The sequence below is a fragment of the Orcinus orca genome, chromosome 12, assembly GCF_937001465.1.
Source record: "Orcinus orca chromosome 12, mOrcOrc1.1, whole genome shotgun sequence".
In the NCBI taxonomy this organism is placed as follows: domain Eukaryota; kingdom Metazoa; phylum Chordata; class Mammalia; order Artiodactyla; family Delphinidae; genus Orcinus; species Orcinus orca.
This window is the reverse complement of record NC_064570.1, coordinates 14,575,185-14,599,314: the sequence shown is the minus strand read 5'-3', so window position 1 is coordinate 14,599,314 and position 24,130 is coordinate 14,575,185. Positions and strand designations below refer to the sequence as shown.

Sequence of the window (24,130 nt, the reverse complement as noted above, 5' to 3'; positions counted from 1 at the left end):
TTGGGGAATGCTTTGCTGCATTGCCTTGCATGTTGCAGATGTTTATTAAAAAAGCAAATATATAATAGTCGTTATTAAATATAGGCCAAAGAAGGATGTGCATTTTTTAAAATCCAGAAAATATAAGCCATATAAAATCCAATTTTGTTCCAGTTAAATTTACCCTAGAAATTAGCATTTTAAACCCTAAGTGCCCCCTCCTGTTCTTTCTTTAACTGATCTTTTTTATCTTTCTTTATCTTACAGCTGATATAATATTGCTGGATTCCTATGAGTATTTTGCTAACTAAAGCCATGCTAAATGCTGGTGATGAGAGAAGCAGAAAAGGGAGGGACCTTCGCAGAAACTGTTCTTGAGTCTGAGATGTTCCTTGCTTCATTTCTTGTTTGATCTGGTTCCTTTGAGGCCCTTCACAAGCAGGAGAATTTGGAAATGATATTGGCCAGGATAATTATAGGTGGGTCCACAAGTACATTGGCAGATGGAGCTAAGGAGTTAAAAGAGTGTATTTACACAGCAGGGCAGAGTCAGGAAATCTATTGTTTCTGTATTTTATCAAGTCTGATTGTTTCAGAGTTAACAAGCTTAGAAGCAAAACAAAATACTAACACTGAGTTGACATCTAATTTGGCTTAGTTTTCATTTTAAAGGGCATTTCAAGGATGCTGGAAAGTTGAGGAGACTGTAAATTGAATAAAAACAGGTATCTTAGACCTTTATTTTAGCCCATCCAAGAATATATATTTTATTGTTCTTTTTTTTAAAAAATTGAATCTTTTTTTTTTTTTCTTTGCGGTACGCGGGCCTGTAACCGTTGTGGCCTCTCCAGGACTGGGGCACGAACCCGTGTCCCCTGCATAGGCAGGCAGACTCTCAACCACTGCGCCACCAGGGAAGCCCAATTTTTTTTTTTTTTAAGTTAATTGTAGACACAGCAGTTGTAAGAAATAGTACAGGAGAGAGCCCATATACCTTTCACCCAGTTTCCCCCATGGTAACATCTTGCAAAACTGTAGTCTATATCACTCGGGATATTGACATTGATACAGTCAAAGTACAGAACATTCCCAACCCACAAGCACCCCTCTTGTTGCAGTTTTATGGCCATACCCACTCTCTCCTCCCTCACCCCTCCCTAACCCTTGGCTACCGCCAAGCTCTTCTCCATTTCTACAGTTTTGCATTTCAAGACTGTTATGTAAATGGAGTCATACAGTATATAACTTTTGGGGATTGCTGGTTTTCTTTCAGTATAATTCTCTGGAGATTTGTCCAGATTGCTGCACATATGGGGAGTTTATTTCTTTATACTGTTGGGCAGCATTTCATGGTGTAGACATACCACAGTTTATTTAACCATTGAATGTGTTAAAGGATGTCTGGGTTGTTTTTCCTTTGGGGCTATTACAAGTAAAGCTGCTATAAACACTCGTGTACAGGTTTTGGTGTTAACATAAATCTGTAAAGGTCCAAGGTGCAGTTGCTGCACCATGTGGTAGTTGCCTATTTCTTTTTTTTTTTTTTTTTTAATTTATTTTTGGCTGTGTTGGGTCTTTGTTGCTGCGCGCAGGCTTTCTCTATTTGTGGTGAGCGGGGGCTACTCCTCATTGCAGTGCGCAGGCTTCTCAATGCGGTGGCTTCTCTTGTTGTGGAGCACCAGCTCTAGGCACGCAGGCTTCAGTGGTTGTGGCGCGTGGGCTCAGTAGTTGTGTCTTGCAGGGTCTAGAGCGCAGGCTCAGTAGTTGTGGTGCACGGGCTTATTTGCTCCGCAACATGTGGGATCTTCACGGACCAGGGCTCCAACCCGTGTCCCCTGCACTGGCAGGCGGATTCTTAACCACTGCACCACCAGGGAAGCCTGCAAGTTGCACACTTTTTAATGTATTTATTTGCCATCTTTATATCCTCTTTGGTGAAGTCTCTTCAATTCTTTTGCCCATTTTCTAATTGGATTGTTTGTTTTTTTGTGTGTTGGGTTTTGAGAATTCCTTATACAGGTCTTCCTCAACTCACAATAAACTTACATCCCAATAAACCCATGGTAACTTGAAAATATCATTGGTCAAAAGTGCATTTAGGGCTTCCCTGGTGGCGCAATGGTTGAGAGTCCGCCTGCCGATGCAGGAGACACGGGTTCGTGCCCCGGTCTGGGAAGATCCCACATGCCTCAGAGCGGCTGGGCCCGCGAGCCATGGCCACTGAGCCCGAGCTCCCGGAGCCTGTGCTCCGCAACGGGAGAGGCCACAACAGTGAGAGGCCCGCGTACAGCAAAAAAAAAAAAAAAAAAAAAAAGTGCATTTAATACACTTTACCTACAGAATATCATAGTTTACTTCTAGTCTAGTCAGTGCAGCTTCCTGCCACCACCCAGCATCACAAGAGAGGCAGGTACTACGTATTGCTAGCCTGGGAAAATATTAAAATTCAAAATTTGAAGTACAATTTCTACTGAATGCATGTCACTTTCGCACTATCATAGAGTCCAAAGATTGTAAGTCGAACCATCATAAGTTGGTGACATCTGTACATCCATATACTAGTTCTTTATTGGATATGTGGTTTGCAAATATTTTCCCCCAGTCTGTAGCTTATCTTTTCATTCTCTAACTGGGTTTTATGCAGAGCAAAATTTTTAATTTTGAAGAAGCATAAATTTATCAGTTTTTCTTCTCATGGATCATGCTTTTTGCGGAGGCCTATGTCCCTAAGATTTTCTCCTATTTTTTTTCTAAAAGTATTACAGTGTTATGTTTTACATTTAAGTCCCTGATCCATTTTGAGTTAATTTTTTTAAATAAGATATGAGCTTTAGGTCAAGGTTAATATTTTTACCTGTGAATGTCCAATTGTTCCAGCATCATTTGTTGAAAAGGGTATTTTCCCTTCACTGAATTGCTTTTGGACCTTTGTAAAAAATCGGTTGTTCATATTTGGATGGGTTTACTGAAATTGTTACAAAATTATTTTACATTTATTTTAAAAGCATATTATAGCAAGTCAACTTAAAAGAATACAAAAGAAATGTTAGATGAACTTAGCTGCCTTTCTTCAATTTATTCCTAGTTAAGATGTTTATCAGTTCACACTCTGATTATTTTCATGACTAAAGGCATGTGGGTTTTGGCTGACCAAATATTTTTCTATAGTGATTAAATTCTATATTTAAGAGAAAATATTCAACATTTCATAACCTAATGGTTTTCTCCCTAGGAATATGATAAGTAGTATATAATTGAATATAGATAATTTTATATTTATCTGTAACTATATACTGGAATAACCATCTTCTTTGGCATGATTTTAAAAAATACAGTCTCACTATAAGATATTCCCACTGTAAAACAAAATTCATTATGCCGTGAAACCCTACGTTGAACCCGTTCCAGGTGGATTGATTTTCTTGGAAGGATTAGATTGAATATATGTAATTATGATGATTCCAGAGCATAGACCTTCGCCTCCCGTAATGTCATTTAAAAACCGTGCTAAAAGGAAATTGCTTTTCTCCCACATCCTTGCTTATTACAGTTGACTATTAATTCCCATCAGGAAGCCAGGTGGCATCAAGAAAATCGGTTCAATTTCAAGGCCCTGGAGCAGTGGTTCTCAACCTCTGGCTACACATTAGCATCACCTGGGGAGATTTTTACAATCCCAATACCCATGCTGCAGCCTGGACCAATTAAATCAGAATCTCTGGGGTTAGGATGCAGGTATTAGTATTTGTTAAAGCTCCCAGGTTATTCCCGTATGCAGCCAAGTTTGAGAATACTGCTCAATTGTTAGGTCTCTTCTTTTGTTTATTTCTTTATGAAACTTTATATTACTATAATTTATCACTCAGTACTGTGAATACAGTGTACTGGGTTGTCATAATATACTATGTGAACTTATATCTTTCAGGTTTCACTCTTCCTTGGATAATTTAAAAATTTCTAACATTCTTTTTATTCTGTTGGCAAGAGTAATACATATTCAATGAAGAAAATTTGGGGAAAAAACAGGCAAGCATAATGAAGGGGAAAAAAAATCATTTTAAATTCTATCATCCAGAAAGAATTATTGTAACATTCTAGTTTTTTTATTAGGCATATACACATACATTAACATATATATATATATATATATATATATATACACACACACATTCACCTTTTATTCTTTCAACGTTGAGATGATATTGAAAATATAGCTTTATATGTTATTTTAGAAATCTCATAAATAAATGCAAAAATTAGTATCAATAGCAGAAAGTGTGAAATCAGTATTGCTTTGCAACTGTCATAATTTTTACACTTTCACACACCTTGATCTGGGTCATGGATATAAGCAGGTAAGTCATACCCTTTAATAAGCATTTTACATTGCTACAAAACAACATTTAAGGCGTATGACTATACTTCCCATAATATTTTCCCCCTAAGTTGACAAAGTACTGCTATCATGTGTAGTTTTGGAATTATGCCAAAAATGCATCATTACCAGCCAAACTGATGACTATTGTGTAAAGATAATAAAGTTAATTTTTTTTCTAAATCCTTCAACTACTCAGACTAGAATAAGAATATGAACCAGGAAAAGCATATAAAGTGAATATGTTTATTAAATATGACTTATTAAATACAGAATGGAATTGCGTTCCTCTAACTCAGACTCAAATGCCAGTTGAATTTTTATTCTCTAGATTTCAATGGGAGGAGATATGTATGCATATATCATGAGCATATGCCTAAATCTTTGCATTACAAGGGAAAAAACTGATACATATTCACTATTAAATATTTAGGAAAGTCATAAACAACAAAAAATTCTTTTTTCTTTTTGGCCGCACTGCATGGCATGTGGGATCTTAGTTCCTCGATCAGGGATGGAACCCGTGGAAACGAGTTCCACACTTCCCCCTGCAGTGGAAGCGCGGAGTCTTAACCACTGGACTGCCAGGGAAGTAACCCCCTCAACATTTTTTAAAAATAAAAATCGCCTGTAACTTCTGTTAGATGCAACAACTCTATATAATTATGAATGCATCTCAGTATAATTATGCTGAGTAACAGAAGTCAGACAAGGAAGAGCATATAGTAGATTATTCCATTTCTATGAATTCCTATAAAATTGTGGAAAATGCAAATTATTCTATAGTGACGGAAAGCAAGTAAACGGCTGCCTGGGAAGGCAAGATGGGGAATGGGAGGGGCTGAACAGAGGGATTACAAGGACGCACAGAGATGTTTTTGGGTGAATGGTTATACCTATTAACTTGATTGTGGTGACGATTTCAAGGATGTAAACATTTGTCCTAAAACCCATCAAATTGTACACTTTAAATGTGTGCAGTTCCTTCTATGGCAATTATACCTCCATAAAGCTGTCAAAACAATAAGGGACTGTTGGCAACTTCCAGTCATGGAATTTGTTCTGTAAAGTTTTGCTTGAAATCCTGGATATTGCAGTCACTTACTGGATATTATTTTCACTAACCCATCATTTTTACTCAGGAAAGCACCCCATAATTTCACACTCTGAAATAATGAGTGTTTCAAGTTCTCCAACAGAAAGGAAAATTCAAATATTTTACTCATGATTTCTTCTATAGAATTGTCAAAGAGCATAATAACATTCAAAACAACATATCAAGTGATTGTTTCACTTTTCAAAGTTACCATTGACTCTACTACCTCTCCTATAAATACTGCATTTGTAGGAGTGACAGAAGTCATTAAAAAACAAACAAACAAAAAGCAGCTGATAGACTTGAGATCAATCCCAATACAACTGAGATCAATTCAAATACAGAATCTCAGGACAACATCTGAGATTTGGATGGGAGCTCTATAACATGGGATAAGATAGTCAACCTCTCTTCTATACAATTTTAGTAATTCTTTAGATCAAGCATTGGTCTTTTCATTGGGTTCTTAATCACACGCAAAAAATAACTGAAGTATTTTTTAATGTCAGAGACAACATATAACAGATCTAAGATTAAAAATTCATAAAGGTATTCAAGTTAATAGGGGAACATAAAAATCTCTCAATGATTTAAAATGTATGTCTCTATAATGTCTATTTTTCCAGTAAGCAATGTTGACTTATGAAACCAGTTTCCAGCTTTGAAAACCCCCAAGCATTTTTCCTGGCACTTAACTCAATAAAAGTTTGTCGAATTAATAAGTCAAAATATTTTTTTAAATGTTGGATATTTACAGGACCCTTTGAAGAATTTGTGAAGGGATTTGAAGTTGTTGGATTATGGTAACTTGATCTGCCCTGGAGTGCAGAAACCTTCCAGATAACTTCAGGCACCCTCCATAAATGTATCCTGAGAAACTCTCCCTCCATATTGAGCACATCATTTACTGTATCTGCGTTCTAGTCACTCCATAATAGGTGGAGAGCAGCCCAACTCTAGAAAAATGAGAAGCCAAAGCTCTATGGGCTTACTGGGGACTACATTTCAATAGTATTCATTTATTTGTTTACATTTAGACACATTTTGAACAAAGTGGTGGGAGCTATGTTAAATCAGTTTTCTGTAAATAATTGCTTCTGGAAAGCCTTCCACAGTGGCTGGAGGGGGAACAAAGGTATATGTATATATAAATGACATGAATGAAAGAACTAACTGTCCCCTTCCAACACCCCACCTCCGCAACCCTCAACTCGGCTCCCTCGCTTTGTTACCTTAGAGTAATCTTAGATTTGAGTCAGGAGCCAATTTTAAACCTTGGTAAATGAAATAGATATATGAATAGCAGGCTTTATACTTAAACCCAAAGCAATACATTCCTTAAAGTTAGAAGAATAATGGACTTCCCAGGTGGCGCAGTGGTTGAGAGTCTGCTCGCCGGTGCAGGGGATGCGGGTTCGTGCCCCGGTCTGGGAGGATCCCACATGCCGCGGAGCGGCTGGGCCCGTGAGCCATGGCCGCTGAGCCTGCGCGTCCGGAGCCTGTGCTCCACAACAGAAGAGGCCACAGCAGTGAGAGGCCCGCGTACGACAAAAAAAAAAAAAAAAAAAAAGTTAGAAGAATAATATTTGCCTATATACATAATGTATGTTTACCGGAAGATGACCTTTGAACTTAATCTGTATGTTGAACTTTTTCTGTAGTTTCTATACAAATATTGGATTATTAGCTACTCATGAATTGAATAAAGTTGTTAATTTTTCTGGTGTTCTAGTTAATAATCAGCAAATACAGGAGAGGAGAGTAAGAATTGGGCTCTTAGATAACTTGATGTAAGTAATTGCTTCAGAAAAAAAGTAGACTTTTTATTTAGGGAAAACAAGTGATAAGTGGTAGTTTCAAGGGTGAAGAGTTGCCAGTTTTAAGTGAAATTGTCTGAAGGCAATCAAGAGAATGAATCCATGGGAGAGTGTTGGTTTTAGATTCTGTTTTAATCACTATAGTTATTATTGTGCTTTCAAGGGGTTGTATTAACATACGTGAATTATTTTTTTTTTCATACGTGAATTATTTTCAAACATATTTGAAAATGCTTTGTATGCACAAGATGCCCAGCTATGACTCTAAATTTTATTGGCAAATCTCACGTGACCTGCCTTTCTGGAGAAGTAAGCATTAGACATACAAGTTCAGCCTGCTATGTGGGCCATGCGTATTTGTTTCTGAGAAATCTCTGTTTTTATGAGAGCATTAACTCTCTCAGGGAAACGACTCTACCACTAACTGCCCCATGGGAGAAGATGTGCGGGGACACCTGCGTCCTGCTATTTGGAAGAGAAAGGGCTGCTGGTCAGAAATCGGGATAACTGACAGCCTTGGACTGAGAAGTGGAAAACAGAGAACAACTGCCTTCCTCTCCATCGCTGACACTGATGCAAGCAATTCTGAAGGTGTCTCCAAAACTCTGGAAAAGAAAACCTTGATCAGGCTTCCCTGGTGGCGCAGTGGTTAAGAATCCACCTGCCAAAGCAGGGGACATGGGTTCGAGCCCTGGTCTGGGAAGATCTCACATGCTGCAGAGCAACTAAGCCCGTGTGCCACAACTACTGAGCTCGCGAGCCACAACTACTGAAGCCTGTGTTCCATAACAAGAGAAGCCACCACAATGAGGAGCCTGCACACAGCAACGAAGACCCAAGGCAACCAAAAATAAATAAATGAATTTATTTTTTTAAAAATCTTGTAATAACTTATAATGGAAAAGAATCTTAAAAAGTATATATATACATATCTGAATCACTTTGCTGTACACCTGAAACTAACATATCACAACATTGTAAATCAACTATATTTCAATAAAAATTAAGAAACAACAAAGCTGAATGCATGATCTGATGAAGAAATATTTTTAAGAAAGAATGAAGCATCTTAAAAAAAATAAAGAGTAATTCCACAGTCTCTGAGTAAGATGGAAAGGATTCTTTGGTCAGTCTAAAAATCAAAGATACTTAATGTGTGTGTTTGTGTGAATCTACAAAGCAGCCTGTTATCCTTAATACCTCCTTATCATGGTGCTGTTTCAGGAAGAATAGGGAGTACTAGAACATGCACATTTCTTTTTTTTTTTAAATTTAGTTTTAATTTATTTTATTTTTGGCTGCATTGGGTCTTCGTTGCTGCGTGCAGACTTTCTCTAGTTGCAGCGAGCAGGGGTTACTCTTTGTTGCAGTGCGCAGGCTTCTCATTTCCGTGGCTTCTCCTGTTGCCGAGCAGGGCTCTAGGTGCACGGGTTTCAGTAGCTGTGGCATGCGGGCTCAGTAGTTGTGGCTCACAGGCTCTAGAGCTCAGGCTCAGTAGTTGTGGTGCACGGGCTTAGTTGCCCCACGGCACATGGGATCTTCCCGGACCAGGGCTCAAACCCGTGTCCCCTGCATTGGCAGGCAGATTCTTAACCACTGTGCCACCAGGGAAGCCCACATGCACATTTCTTAAAGTAAGACTTTGCAATTAAAAAATAAGTATCTGAGCATTTCACACTGAAAAATAAACACAAAGCAAGCAATTGCTAATCTAATCAGACATTGGCACTGTCTTCTTCAGCATGCGAGTGTACACTGCCAGCTTGAAATCTTTGACCTTGCAATCTCTTCTGAAAATTCAAAGGCTAGTGTGATGTGAAAAGCTTTAAGAATTTCCCAAGAACTGAATAAATATAATCTCACAGAATGGGGAATTTTGAAAGTATTTGTACTACTTAATGGTACATTTTCATATGTGCTGAGGTTAGTCATTCTCAAATAGGTTTTTTTTGTTTTTTTTTTTTTGTTTTTTTTTTTTAGCGCTACGCGGGCCTCTCACTGTTGTGGCCTCTCCCGTTGCGGAGCACAGGCTCTGGACACGCAGGCTCAGCGGTCATGGCTCACACGCCCAGCCGCTCCGCGGCATGTGGGATCTTCCCGGACCGGGGCACGAACCCGTGTCCCCTGCATCGGCAGGTGGACTCTCAACCACTGCGCCACCAGGGAAGCCCCTCAAATAGGTTTTAACAGCGTTGTTTTGCTCTTAACATCCCAGGTGAGGTCTAAACGCCACTTTTCACTGACATCCCTGAGAAGAAGAGAGAACATATTCCAAGCTTCCCACAGAATGGGAGTGAAATGTTGGCCAGTGGTTGGCCAGGGAGGAATCTGTCTTCCATGTACCGGCTCTGAAGCCTTGAAGGCCTGATTTAACCTCTCCGGGCCTACTTTCCCCCACTCCATTGGTAAAATGAGAACAATAGGATCAGCATGGCAGTATTGCTGTAAGGATGAAATGGGATTATACACACAAAGTGCATTCACAATGTCTGGTACTGAGTAAGTACTCAAATGTTTCCTAAATATTTAAGTCAAAATGGGGGAAATGCTTAAAACTTCGGAAAACCAACCATTTTCCAAATATACTGCTTCTTAAGGGATAGATTCCAGAGAAGGTGGCCGTTCTGTACTCCTTTCAAATAAAAATGATAAATTCAGAAAAATTTTATGCTGGATAACTAAGCTATGGTTCCCAAGGAGCCCTTTTACTACATGCAATTAGTTGGGCACAAATATCCTGGTGCTGAACTATTGTTTACATCAGTTCTCTACTAGATTGTCCTAAATCTGGGTATGGGATATTTATCTGGCATCTAGTGGCAATATTCCAAAAGTTTCTTCATTTTTAATGAGCTTCTGTTTGTGAAAACTAAGGCGCTTAGTTGTCGGTTAAAACTGGGATAATTTTTCTTTCAGCCCCACTACCTTCATGCTTACGTCCAGATAATTCAGCTAACATTTTAATTTAGTTCGAATATATAGTGACTGCCTGCTATGTTCATATGACAAGTATTATATTCAAGAGTATGAAGGGACAGAATGCAAGCCACTTAGGCAGTTATTATTGAAAGCCCTTATCTATGGAGAAATACTGACAGCAAACGACGAGCAGATCCATGTCATCCTGTTTCAGCGGTGGCGTGAGGGAGAGGTGGCCTGGACCTCCAGCATCAGGCCCTTAAGGACAGGCACATTTCCAGTAACAGGCTCCATTCCCCAGATTCCCCGGGGAATGAGGGCAGCCGGTGTTGCCCACGGCATCGCCTGATATCACTTGTTCCGGGTGATAGGAGAGCGTGGGGCTGCCTGGGCCACCTCATCCGTGGTCTGACTGCATTAACCTCTCGGTTCCCGGCTCCTGCCACGTGAGGTGTCCTAATATGGTCAGACTCCGCAGGAGCCCAGGAGCGCTTGCCTTTCTCCTGCTAATGGGGAGGAAGCAAACACTCTGAAGGTAAGCAAACGGGGATCTGGGTTCGCCTCTGGGCCAGCTGAAAGTGGGCTGCAGCAGAAGCCCTGCCTCGGGTCATCAATCATTTAATAAACCCCCAGCGAATCCGATCTCCTCGGGGGGCTTTCTGCCCTGCCCTCTTTCTCGCCCTCCCCTCCCCTTCGTGGAGGCAGCCCTGGGTGGTGGTCCCCCAGCTCCTGTCCCCGTACAGGAACGGGAGGGGTCCTAGGGGTCGGGGTGGGCGGCTCGGCTGGCCCTTGGCTCGAGGCTCTGGCCGCTCCTCGGGTCCTAGCAGCCTAGCAGGAGATGCTGCTGCAAGGCGTGTCTGGGGCTGTGCTCATGTGATGAAGCGAGGGAAAAACAAGGGGGAGGAGGAGGAGGCAAAGAGGTGGCTTTTTTTTTTTTTTTTTTTTTCTTTTAAGGAGTTTGCAGCGAGCGCGTCTCCTTCATTCGCTGTCTGGGCGGGTTCGGAGGAGGACGACGGGAGAGGAAGGCGCTCCTGAGACCTCGCGGGCGCACGGCTCCTGGCTCTTCTCCCCGTCCCTGCTATTTGGGGAAGGCGTAACCCGGCTGCTGGGCGCGGGAGAACCGCAGACAAGCCATGGGCGCCGGGAGCTCCACCGAACAGAGGAGCCCGGAGCAGCCGGAGGCGGGGAGCGCGACGCCGGCCGAGCCCGAGCCCGAGCCCAGCGGCGGAGGCTCTGCGGCGGAGGCGGCGCCCGGATCGTCGGCGGACGCGACCATCGCCGCTGCGGACCCCGCCACCAAGGTACCGGCGCGCGGAGCCACCTGCCCCGGGGTGGCGGAGGGTGGGGTGTGTGTGTGGGTGTGTGTGTGGGGGTCCCTTGATCTCCGCCTGCGATAACTTCCCGGCCGGTCCAGCCCATCTGCAAACTCGGGAGCATGAATCCCTCTTTCTAGGCTTTTCAGGGTCTTTAGCGCCGGGGCGGGACCACAGCAGCGGCGAGCGCGGCGAGGGGCTTGCATCTTTGTAGTGGGTCTCCAGGGGTGGCGACTGCGCCATCCGCAGTAATAAAACCCACCGGCTGCCCGCCGCTAACTGAGCCTTTCTCCACGCTCTTCCGGTGGGAGCGACCCAGCCCGATACCGGCGAGCTGCTTGGGGGAGTCCGCGGAGAACTGACCCCCGAGCCGAGCGTGTCGAGCCCCCGCCCCGCTATCTCCCCAAGCGGAAAGTCCGCTGTTGGGCCCTGACGCGTGTTGCAGCCTGGCGAGCCCTCCACCCATGGGTTCCCCGCAGCGCACCGTCCGTGATATCAGCTGTGTCTGGAGCGACCCGGGTTTGGTACCCAGTCCTCCTGCGGCAGCGGCTCGAGCAGACACCGCCTTCCTGATGCAGAGAAAGCCTGGGGTGTAGCTCGCTCGGAGCCAAAGAAAATCTGAGCCGACGCTGCATTTCCAAAAGGAATGACAGGTTTCGCAAACACGGCGGCGTCCTCCTTTTTGCTCAGTTCATTGCACTCAGTTGGATAAACAAATACTGGAGGAGTAGTTAGAAGTTCTCAAATGCGGTCAGAGGCGTAAGCCAGCATTCCCTCTACTCTGGTCTCTGGAGGCAGTGCTGAACCTCCTAGACATTTTGCATTTTATAGTCGTAGTCTTCAAGGCTGAAATATTTCTTCTTGGCGACTACAGTCGCCAAGATTGTGACTTGTTCAGATCGTTGTCTTTTAGATCTATTTTCCAGCATCTATGTTCCTTAGCCAGGCTTCACCCAACCCTTTTTGTGATATTTTTATAGAAGATGTGGATAACCACATTTAATACTTAAAAGGAAAAAAGAAAACGCGTTGTGTCAAATTTGAGGGTATACGGAGTACATGAGGACCTTTAGGAGTTATCTCAGGAAGTATAGATGTTTACAGTGCGGGGGGGAAAAAAACAACCCTGAAATCTAGGTAAAAATCACAGAATTATATGACCTAATCGCCTTGACCTTTTAGCTGTCTTAGTTTAGTTTGGGCTGAGAGACCGCTCTTAACTAGATTACCTCTAGTCGTTAACATAACTACTTGTACTAGAGCTGTAGGTGCTCACAGGTACCAACTGTGCCTGGAATGCCTAGATTTTCTGAGATGCCTAAGAAATGTACTATCCTTTTGAGATCTCAGTTAGGTTTTAATATTTACTGTACATCACTTTTTGATGCCGACTACTGTCAAAATGGCTGTATAACCAGTATTTAGAGTCCAGTAATGAAAGCAGTTTTAAGGTGTCGTTGCTAAAAGCTTGCAGTTGGGGAACATCTTTTTCCCTGGCTTTTACCAGTCCTTTAGGTCTTATCAACAGTTCACCCTGAGATATGGTACTGATTCCCTTCGCAATAACTTCAGTGTGTTCATTTAAAATATTCCCTCCTTTCTGTTCTCTTTATCTTTCTTCCATAACCTTATCCTCCCTTTTTCTTAGTCACCACCATCTTGAAACAGCCAGATGACCTCCTTTAAAAAATTACCTAAATGACATCCGGAATATCATTGAACTTTTTGGCCTACGGCCCAGTTATCAATTTGGAGACAAATCAATAAACTTACATATATCCTTAGAAAGTATGTAGTTTTTCATTTCAACTAGCAACATTTATTTCTCAGGTTTTGAAGACCTAAGTCTTTTCACAAGGATGGTCTAATTAAGAACGATTCCGCACATAGCTTTTGCCTCCCCTCCTTGCCCCAGTTCAGCCCCAGTTCTTGACCTCTGAGTAATCTCATCTGCCATTCTAGGTTCCCACAGCACCACGGACCCTTCTTTCCAGCAGCTTCCATATTTGTGGGTTTAGTGACTTGTGTTCTTCTGGCTGTTCTGAATGCTCCACAAGGGCAGGGACCATATCTGGTTTGGCTCATAACAGGTGTTGCCCCATGTGTGACATGTGTGGCTGGCCGGGAGGATGAGGCTGGCTCCCTGATTTTGATTGCAGACGGTCAAGTTGGGGAACACCTTGGCCCATCTCCTTGTTCTTTGACTTTCTCATCATCATGATCTGTGTCACTTATCAGATAGTGACTAAGTCAAAGTGAGTCTGGTTATTCACAGACCAGGTGAATATCTAGCAAGAAACTAAGATTTGGGGACTCTGATTTCTGTTTCTTTAGAAGGGCTTTTTACCGTTGCAATTTCAAATTGCCTTTAATCTCAGATAGACAAATGCATTCTAAATGCAGGTTACTCAGAGGAGACTACTTCATACATTGGATTAGTGATGAATTACATCTTGAGCTTTTTTGATTGGGTCTGTGGACATTTGGGGAGGTTTAGACTAATGCTTCCCTCCTCCCCCCAGTAGAATGCTGATCATTAATTAAAGGCTGTTAGATTTTTTTTCCCCATTGGTAAAACTTGATTACTGAAGCCTCACAGTTTAGATGCACTGAGACAAGTCCTGGTTTTATCTGTGATGTATTTTAATGGAAATGGAAGGAGTCTTATCTTCCGGTCAATCTTTTACAATCTTTGTATGTTAATTCTGAAGGGAAATGGCTTGATCAGTTATTTTCCAGGTTTAATTTTGAGAGTTTGCCATTTTGGCCACTGCAGGGTGCAGGAAGATTAGAGCACCTGAACACAGGTGGTAAGCAAAGCCTCGTGGTATTCCTCAGTCATCTGCTTTTAAACATTTGAAGTTATCTGCTTTTAAAAGCTGAAAAGCCTGTTTTCACTCAGGTAGCAGTGTAGGGTGGGGTGGCCAGTGACAAACTTCCCTATCTCTGGCAAATCTTGATTTCTGGAGCCAAGCTTCAGGCTAAATCTGGACAATCCCAATCCTCTAAATTAGCCTTTCTGTCTTTTCTGTTCAGTGACTCAGAGCTAGAAATGCAACAGTTCTCAGTTGCAGCAGTGTGAGGCCTAGGTCCCTGGCAGGTGGGGAGACTGGGACCCTTGTCAGTCTTTCAAGCTGTGATTCCATTTGGTTATAAGAGCTGTGACTCAAACAGATGTATTCATATAGAAGCGTCCACCGTCCCGATGAATAAAGTTGAGGACGCCCTTACCTTTTGTGCATTAAAACAGACAATTGATTTGGCCAGCTGCATTTCATAATTCCTCTCCCAACACAAGGTATGTGCTGTTTCCCATTTACCCTGTGTTTACAAAATAGGAATGGAGATGGCTGTAATGTGATTGTCACCAGTTTTACACTAGAAGGGCCAGAATTTAAGATGATTTCGAGAGAATTATATGTTAACAGAGTGGGTTTTTTTGTGTGTGACTACCTGTATTCATATGGCTTTCCCTCAGATTGTAAGAGGTACTACTTTCTGATTAGAACACAGTCTAGAAATTGGAGCTGTGGGTGTGAAGATGGTCCTTTAGGGTACCGATAGCCTGTGGGGACTGCAGTGCCTTCCTTTAATCCATTATAGCCTTTTAAGCTCTTAGATTTGTGAGATCAGTGAAGATTTCCACTTAAAATACTTCCCTTGGTGAGGAAAAGGCCCCAAACATGCGTCCTCTTTGAATTTGCTGTGCATTGACTAATCTCTGTGCCGGGATAGCTTTAAACTACATTAAAAGGATGATTCCAGCTTGGTATCTTACAGGATAATTAATAAAATGGAAATAAAATGTTTTGTTTTAAAAGGTACAAAGGGGACTTCCCTGGTGGTCCAGTGTCAAGAATCCACCTTCCAATGCAGGGGACGCGAGTTCGATCCCTGGTTGGAGAACTAAGATCCCACATGCTGCAGGGCAACTAAGCCCACACACTGCAACTAAGACCCTACACAGCCAAATAAATAAATAAATGTTTTCTTTTAAATGAAAGAAAAATAAAATAAAAGGCACTAAGAAATGGTTTCTTTTTCTTTACCAGTTTTAACACCTGTTCAGTGTTACAGGAATACCAATGAAAAAATCCAGCTAAATGGTGCTCGTCCTTGGCCTCTATAATTTTTACTGCTGTAGTCATTCATGAAGTGAGAAATTAGAATTTACAGCACTTAGCGTTATGAGAAAAATATATCAGTACTTTTATCACATGAAAAATATAAAACTAAGGGCTTCCCAGGTGGCGCAGTGGTTGAGAGTCCACCTGCCGATGCAGGGGACACGGGTTCGTGTCCCGGTCCGGGAAGATACCACATGCTGTGGAGTGGCTGGGCCCGTGAGCCATGGCCGCTGAGCCTGTGGTCCGCAACGGGAGAGGCTACAACAGCGAGAGGCCGGCATACCGCAAATAAATAAATAAATAAATAAATAAATAAATAAATAAATATATATATATATATATATATAAAAAACTAAAAATTCTTGAAGCCAATTCTTAGTTCTCTTATAACCTAAAAAATTATAATTTAGAAGAAGTTTCAGTTTAAAATAATACAATAGAAAAATATGGAAAAAGCTGGGTTTGGGAGGGAGATGCATTATATCTTGTAAATAGGCAAGCTTACTTTCTTTTTTTAAAAATTTATTCTATTTACATTTATTTTTGTCTGCGTTGGGTCTTCGTCGCTGCACGCGGGTGGGTGGGCGGGGGCTACTCTTCGTTGTGGTGCGCGGGCTTCTCATTGCAGTGGCTTCTCTTGTTGCGGAGCACGGGCTCTAGGCGCGCGGGCTTCAGTAGTTGTGCCATGCGGGCTCAGTAGTTGTGGCTCGCGGGCTCTAGAGCGCAGGCTCCGTAGTTGTGGCGCTCGGGCTTAGTTGCTCCGCAGTATGTGGGATCTTGCTGGACCAGGGCTCGAACCCCTGTCCCTTGCATTGACAGGTGGGTTCTTAACCACTGCGCCACCAGGGAAGCCCAGCAAGCTTATTTTCAATAAATTCTTTAAAAATCTATAATTATAATTATTTGTCTTGTCTGTTTAGATTTGGGGCTATTTTCCTGTAAGTTAGCACCTTATTAGAGAATGGGTATGGGTTTTATACCTATGTTCTTACTTGTTAGTACATCTAATAAAAGGATTAAGGTGCAGATATTAATCTGTAATAATTTTGATTATATATACATTTTTATTTCTTATCGTGAATAATTAAGTTTACTTATTTAAACCTGACTATAGACCTGACATCATCATTCTTGAATAATAAATGCTTTATAAAAGGATGATCAAAAGCACTTGCTTACTCTTATTAAAATGATTTTTATTTAAAGTCATAGCAAACAGGATTCATTTAATGTTTATTTTTCTAAAAACGTTAATGGTTGAGAACCTTAATTTGTAGAGTATGGTAAAAAGGGAAAGCCTCGTGTTCCTCCCCACCCCTTAAAGTACTCACTGTTAACAATAGTTTGAAATCAATGTTGGTTGTTTCTAGCATATTCTTTTAAAACCTTTATGCATGTGCAAGTATATAGATAAGAATAGCTCTATCTTTTGCTTTCAACAAATAAGATCATAACATATATTCTGAAACTTTAGAGTTTGGATATCTTTTCATATCAGGACATAAAGATCTACCCTCATTCTTATTGGCTACATAAATTTCTCATTTATGGATTGAAGTACCATAATGATTTAAGCAATCCCCCTGTGTTTATATTTAGGTTTTCCTAGTCTTTTGTTATATTAAATTGGCACAGGGAATATCCTAGTTCAGACATCTTTGTATGTGTGCGAATGTATCTCTAGGATATATTTCTGGAAGTGGAATTGCTGGATCACAGGATTTACATGCATTTAAAATTTTGATAGTCCTTGCTAAATTTACTTTCCAAAGAGATTCGTCCACTTTGCATCCCTACTCTGTGGAGAGCAGCGCTCACTTTCCCTTGCCCTTGCCTCAGTAGATAGAAGATTTTTCTAGTATTTGCCAATCTGTACCTCAGTTGGCACCTCAGTTTCCTCGATGCATTTTTAATTATGAAGTTGGTGCCCTGTCAGGTATATTGACCATATGCTTTTTTTCTGTGCACCACTCCATCAGGAACTGGACTGGCTTTTAGAGCATTAAAGGGTATAGTTTATTTTATTGTTAGTTAACTTTAAAAGACTTTTTCCCTCCAGAAATTAATCAAAATTGGGAAAAAGCAAGTTTAGAGTAAAAAGGGGGCTGAGGTATTTTTCCCTTTCCTTCCCAAATTAGCAAACTGTCTTTAATTTTATTTGCTTGGATTGACTTTGCAATGACCTACTTCTTTAGCTATCAGTTTAAAAATTTCTCCTCTGGGAACAATCTAAAATCATCCAGTTGCCAGAAATTTCTTCATACATCTGATCCATGAAATGTTGGAATCAGGGATTGTGGGCAGAAATCCACCTCCTGGGAAAACAGTAGTCCCCTCCCCTGGGTGCTGTTCTCAGTTCTCATAACAAATGACAGCCTGGCTCTGTTAACTGGAATAAATGTGTTTTCCCAGGAAAACGTAGGTGTTCAAAGCACTGGAAACTACAGGGTCTTTCCCAGACACTGTTAGGCTTCTCTTAATACAAGTATTCATTCAAGTTCAAAGGTTTTCATCTTCCCTACAGTTTCTTCATGATGTTATGTAAATGAGATAGGCCAGCTTTTAAGAAGGGGAGATAACTATAAATCATTGGCAGATCTTCTGTCTGTCATATGCAGACATTGCAAATTGTGGAGTTTGGAGAGATTAGATTTTCTGTGGTTCCCAAACCTGGTTGTGCAGTTGAGTCACCTGGGGAGCTTTTTAAAGATACCACTGGGCCCCCTTCTAGATTATTCAGTCAGAATCCCAGGCCACCCCAGCGTCTGAGATTCTGTAGCCTTGATGCTCATCAGGGATCCTAATTTGCCTAGTTAGGCCACTATTGCCTGGAGGAAGCGGTTTGGGGTGTAGACTTGGGCGAGGCATTCAGAGGTAACAGCAGCACAGACTGATTGACATTGGTGCTTGTGTGGGTGGGAGGGAGGGTTTCAGATGATGCTAGAAGAATTAAGTGTTTCCCCTCCTCACAACAGAGGAGAAAATAAACGGAAACATTTCCTACATAATTTCCCTCCTTTATTCTACTGCCTTTTTTTTTTTTCTTGGCTGCACTGGCTCTTCGTTGCTGCACGTGGGCTTTCTCTAGTTGCGGCAAGCAGGGGCTACTCTTCGTTCTAGTGCGCGGGCTTCTCATTGCGGTGGCTTCTCTTGTTGCGGAGCACGGGCTCTAGGTGCGAGGGCTTCAGTAGCTATGGCTCACGGGCTCAGTAGTTGTGGCGCATGGGTGTAGTTGCTCTGCGGCATGTGGGATCTTCCCGGACCAGGACTCGAACCCATGTCCCCTGCATTGGCAGGCTGATTCTTAACCACTGCGCCACCAGAGAAGTCCCTATTCTACTGTCTTGAAACCAAGTGTGCTGCTAGTAGAGGCTTTTTCTTAATGGAATGTGCTCTTCAGGGTAAATAGGTGTGGAATCAAATGCTCTCATCGTTTCTGAGCCAGGAGCTACTTGTCAAAGTTCACTTTTCGTTCCCACCTGATTGCCTCTTAATCCTCAACCCTCATTTATCAATTTAAAACGTCACTTGTGTTGGGTAAGTAGACAGTAGCTGATGGCTTAGTTTATGGCCTTTGGCTGGTCCGAAAATCCGTGAAGAAATCTTAACACCTAACCAAGTTTCTGAAGATCAGAAGAGGGGGCTGTCTAAAAAAAATTTTTTTAAATTAAAAAAAAAAAAGAGGAAGAGTGCTGTGTGGCTTTCCCCACCACTTGATTTCATTAACATTTCTCTACTGGCTCCTGTACTCCAGGAAATGGGGATTGAAGAAGAGAGAAATCCAAGAGCTCGGTGCTAAAAAGAAGGTTAAAGTGTTCCCAGTGCACTAAAATGTATTATTTTCTGTCTAGAGGGAGAAATTTAATTCATTTTCCATACTGGTTACCTGTTCCAGTACCATTGACTAAATAGTCCCTCCGGTTAAAACTTGAGTTTCCGTATGCATATATGTTTATTGATTTCTTTTTACTTAAAAAATTTTTCCTACTCTTTATTTGTACACGTAGTTAAAAAGCATTAAGAGAGTGGCTAAAAATGTAATTGATTCTAATGGCAGACCCTTGGTTTAAAATACTTTTATATTCTATATCTCTGGGCTCATCTCTGTCTTGTGGCTATCATAAGTTTATACACACATAAATATAAAAAAGTGGGGAGCCTGTGTTGTCTTCAGAAGTGAATTTATTTTCTTGGCATGTGATAACATTATGCATTAAAAATAGTCACTCAAGTATTTCCTAACCACTTAGCCTATGAAAGGCCCTGGTCTAGATGCTTCCTGAGGTAAATTACACACAGCATTATCCTTGAGCACCTCAGGATCTAGGTGAAGTATAGGATCCCTCTAGAGGAAAAGATTCAATAAGAAAGATTCAAATAAGTTGAGTAGAAGAATTGCCATTAGTTGGTACATGTCTATTCAGTGAATTGTCCAGATAACTGATGAACGAAGAAAAGAAGATCTTGGCAAGTGTTGCAGGCAGATAAAGACCGTTAGTCGGGAGGCCAGGAGGTACAGGGCATATGAAAGAGCTGAATGTTGTAAGAGGATAATGGGAAGATGCCGATAGAATTGCAGCCAATCATGTTAAGAGCTGCACAGGCAGCAGAGAGCCAGTGAAGTGAAGACTTCCGATAAAAAACAAAGCAAAGAGGCAGACCCTCTCACACTCGGCAGAGAGGACACCCCTAGGAGCTTGGGGGGCAGATATTAGCCCATGCGGTGGGATGGGTGTAGGGTGTAGGCTCGGCATGGGGGCAGCCAAAAACAATTGAGGTTTCAAGACTTGGAATACGGAGTGCCTCAGTTTCTCCAGTAGACAAGGACGTTCCCCTCAGGATGTCGGTTTCAGTTGTCTATTGCTGTGTAACCAACTGTGCCAACCAACTGCTCAAACCAGTAGTATCTTTAGAAGAGAGAACATCACTTGATAGTAACAGCTTGGGATTTTTTTTTTTTAATGTAAAGAAGAGGTTTGCAGCAGAGTCTAGGGAATGACAGAGGGCATCCATGAGATCAATAGGGTTTCTCTAAGTAGTGATCTGCTCAGAGCCCAGATCACTGGCACTGCGAGCAATCCAGGCTTGCAGAGTCGGGGGCACAGGGAAAGATTAAATATCACAGGATAAGAGATGATGACACCGAAGGGGCTGAGAGTGGCGGCTGGGGAGAAGGTGGAACCAACAGTGAATATTAATAGAGGAGAAGACAGATGGCACTGGCTCCACCAGCCATTGGGTCACCGCTTCATCATGCAACAGTGACTGGTTTACCCCAGCACATCTGGGTCCACCTAAAAATGAAAGAGACTGATGGTTGACTAGCATTTCTTCCATTTGTAGGCAAAGAATCTAGGTGGCTTGGGGAAGGTTTATCTTCACTTTCAAAGCAGATACTTCTTCTTCGCAATTTTTTCCATCTCCAGTGTATGCCCTTTGGTGTGTCGTTCGGAGGACGATTTATGGTTTGCTATTTTTCTTCATGTCTGAGCGTATGATTTCTTACTGAATTGAACCATTACATAAGGCTCTGGGTTTTGTCTGCTTCATGATCAATTTTCTGTCCTTGCTCAGATATTGACCACCCTTATTGAAGCCATGCTCCATCATGTCCTTGATGGTTTTCCTTACTCTTTGAAATACATATTGTTGTGATGCATAAAACAAGATTGTTGATGTATGTTATGGTTGTTAGCTTTTTTTTACATTTTCAGTTCTGGGTGTTAATTTTTCACTAAGGTAACAAACTGCTTGCATAATGCTTTTTAAGAAACTTTTGTTTGAAATTATCCTTCACTTGGGTATGTATGTAAAACAGTTTATTGCACACCAGTAACGTTGAATGCTATGCAAACTTCAACCTTAGATGTGGTTGAATTTACAATTGATATACACTGCAGTACCAACTGGGGTGGGATGGGGGAGGTGGAGAAGGGATTGAAATCTACAGGAAATTGCTAAAAATTAGACAGTCTCTCTATGACGAATTTTTCTTAATTATTTCAGAAATGACACGTTTAACCAATATTTAGACATGAGTTCCTGACTCCTATAATGTTAATCTAAATATTTGAGTGGAAATTTTTGTTCTTGTTCTGCTCTGTTTTATATGAAGTAAGTTACTGAAAAGCAGTGGAAAATGTCACCACTAAAGTTTACTAAATCAGTCCTGATTATTAAGATCCTTTCTCCAATCCTGACAAAAGTGTATAAAATTTAAACAAAAAATTCTTGACAGTACCGGGAGCAAAACTCAAATTGATTTGATTTTATATCTGATTTTTTTTTAAACCTTCAGGAGTTTAAGTTTCCTTTAAATTCAGTGTGATGGCAGTGTTAGATCTGTCCGTTTTGTTTGCAATATAGGAAATTTGTTTTACTTCAATTAAAATGCTGATTGGTTGTTCTTTTGTTGTTAATTAAAGGCACACTAAGGTCTTTTGAATGCTGAAAGGATTTTTGTCCTAAATGGAGCTAAGAGAACCTACAATGTTATCTAGAATTGCAACAGTGACAGAGATTTCAAGTCACTTCTGGAACTGTGCCTGATAAACAGTCCTCCAGGACAGGGAGGAATGCGAAGAATGCATTCTACTTCAGGGAAGTAGGTCATGGTTTAAAGCCTTACATTTGTCAGAGAACTTTTCTCAAGCAGTCCTTATGATTGCTGGGTCCCCGCTAACTCCGTACTCAGGGTTCTTTAGTCTTAGGCAAATTAGGTGGCTAAATTAACTTGTTAGTTTCTAGGAGGGTTGGACTAAAAGTAACAGATTCACCACATGCGCCTGTACTCCCAACACCAAAAAGAGTTAGGGCTATAGACTAGTGACTGGAAAACCATAGATGTGGGCTTCCCTTGTGGCACAGTGGTTAAGAATCTGCCTGCCAATGCAGGGGACACGGGTTCGAGCCCTGGTCCGGGAAGATCCCACATGCCGCAGAGCGGCTGGGCCCGTGAGCCATGGCTGCTGAGGCTGCGCGTCCGGAGCCTGTGCTCCGCAACGGGAGAGGCCACAACAGTGAGAGGCCCAAGTACCGCAAAAAAAAAAAAAAAAAAATTTTTTTTAAATAGTAAATAGGCAGATGATGTGTAAGTTTACTTAGGAAAATTAGAGAGTACCTTTTAAGTGAACTGGGGGTATTTCTTTGCTGCCAAGATTAAGCGCTGCAGGAACCAGCTGAGTCTGCTCTACCTAAGTGTGACCATAGTGCCCACAGTTTATTGTGGACTTAACCCTGTGGAAACCATATCTTGCCCTGAATTGTAGCTGAGTGCTGGACAAAGAGACACTAACATGACAGGGTTCAAAGGCAAGAGAGAGAGCACATACTGGGGTAGCAGGAAAGGTGGCATGGAGGATGGTATGGACTGAGTGTTTGTGTCCCTCAAAATTCATATGTTGAAACTCTAATCCCCAGTGTGATGATATTAGGAGATGGAGTCTTTGGGAGGTAATTAAGTCATGAGGGTGGAACCCTCATTAAGGAATTAGTGCCCTTATAAGAGGAGACACCAGAGAGCTTGCTGCCCTCCCCACCCGCTAAAAGATACCCTCTCCAAAGCAGGAGGAGAACTCTCACTAAGAACCAAATCAGCTTGCACCTTCATCTTGGACTTTCAGTCTCCAGGACTGTGAGAAATAAATGTTAGTTGTCTTGGCTGTCCAGTCTATGGTAATTTGTCATAGCAGTCTGAACTAAGACAGAGGAAATGGAATTTATGGTGAATTGCTGAAGAGTGGAGATGCTTGAGAGAAGGAGGCAAGAAAATAATTAAGTAATTTTTTTTTTTCTTTAAAATCTGAGAACTTTATTGAAAGTTTCTAGAACCCAAATGGGTCTAAGTTAGTCACTGGGCATTTTAAACACAGGTGAATAAAATGAGAATTTTTTGATGCACAGTAGTGTTGTCCAAAGCATAATGTAAATAAATATTGCTATTCTAGAATTGTCTGAAGAGAAGAAACCAGAGAATATCCTAACCTGGAGTTGGAAGCTAGAGGCTCATTTCTTCAGAATAATTTGGCTTCCTGAGATAGTTATGTTTATTGAAATCCCCCCAGAAGTGGTATCCCAATAGCTGGGTGATTAAGTCCTCTGGTTCAAGTGTGTTTTCATTTAGCAGAATCTACTGATGCATAATAGAGTAAACCAGCAATGTCTTATTAGCCCCCATTCAGCCTAAGTAATTTTTTAAAATAATAAAAATAAATAATGAAATAAGGAGGCAAGAGAGAACCTCATCATGTTGGGACAAATACTGAGTGAAAAATAGTCTAAGAAAAATTGGGTTAAAGATTTTGGTTTTTAACTGCAGGACTTTTGCGGAACGTCTATTTATTTATTTTATTTATTTATTTATTATTTTATTTTTGCGGTACGCGGGCCTCTCACTGTTGTGGCCTCTCCCGTTGCGGAGCACAGGCTCCGGACGCGCAGGCTCAGTGGCCATGGCTCATGGGCCCAGCCGCTCCGCGGCGTGTGGGATCTTCCCAGACCGGGGC

General features: G+C 41.6%; 1 protein-coding gene across 1 annotated transcript in view; it reads left to right on the top strand.

The window, feature by feature from the left end:
• Window positions 1-10,584: 10,584 nt before the first annotated feature.
• Window positions 10,585-24,130, top strand: part of AKAP12 (A-kinase anchoring protein 12) — a 104,728-nt gene continuing 91,182 nt past the window's right edge. The window contains exons 1-2 of the mRNA XM_033404895.2: window positions 10,585-10,721; window positions 11,141-11,487. Coding sequence (XP_033260786.1) covers window positions 11,320-11,487 — 168 coding nt within the window. The 5' untranslated portion in view covers window positions 10,585-10,721; window positions 11,141-11,319. The remainder of the gene's footprint in view (window positions 10,722-11,140; window positions 11,488-24,130) is intronic.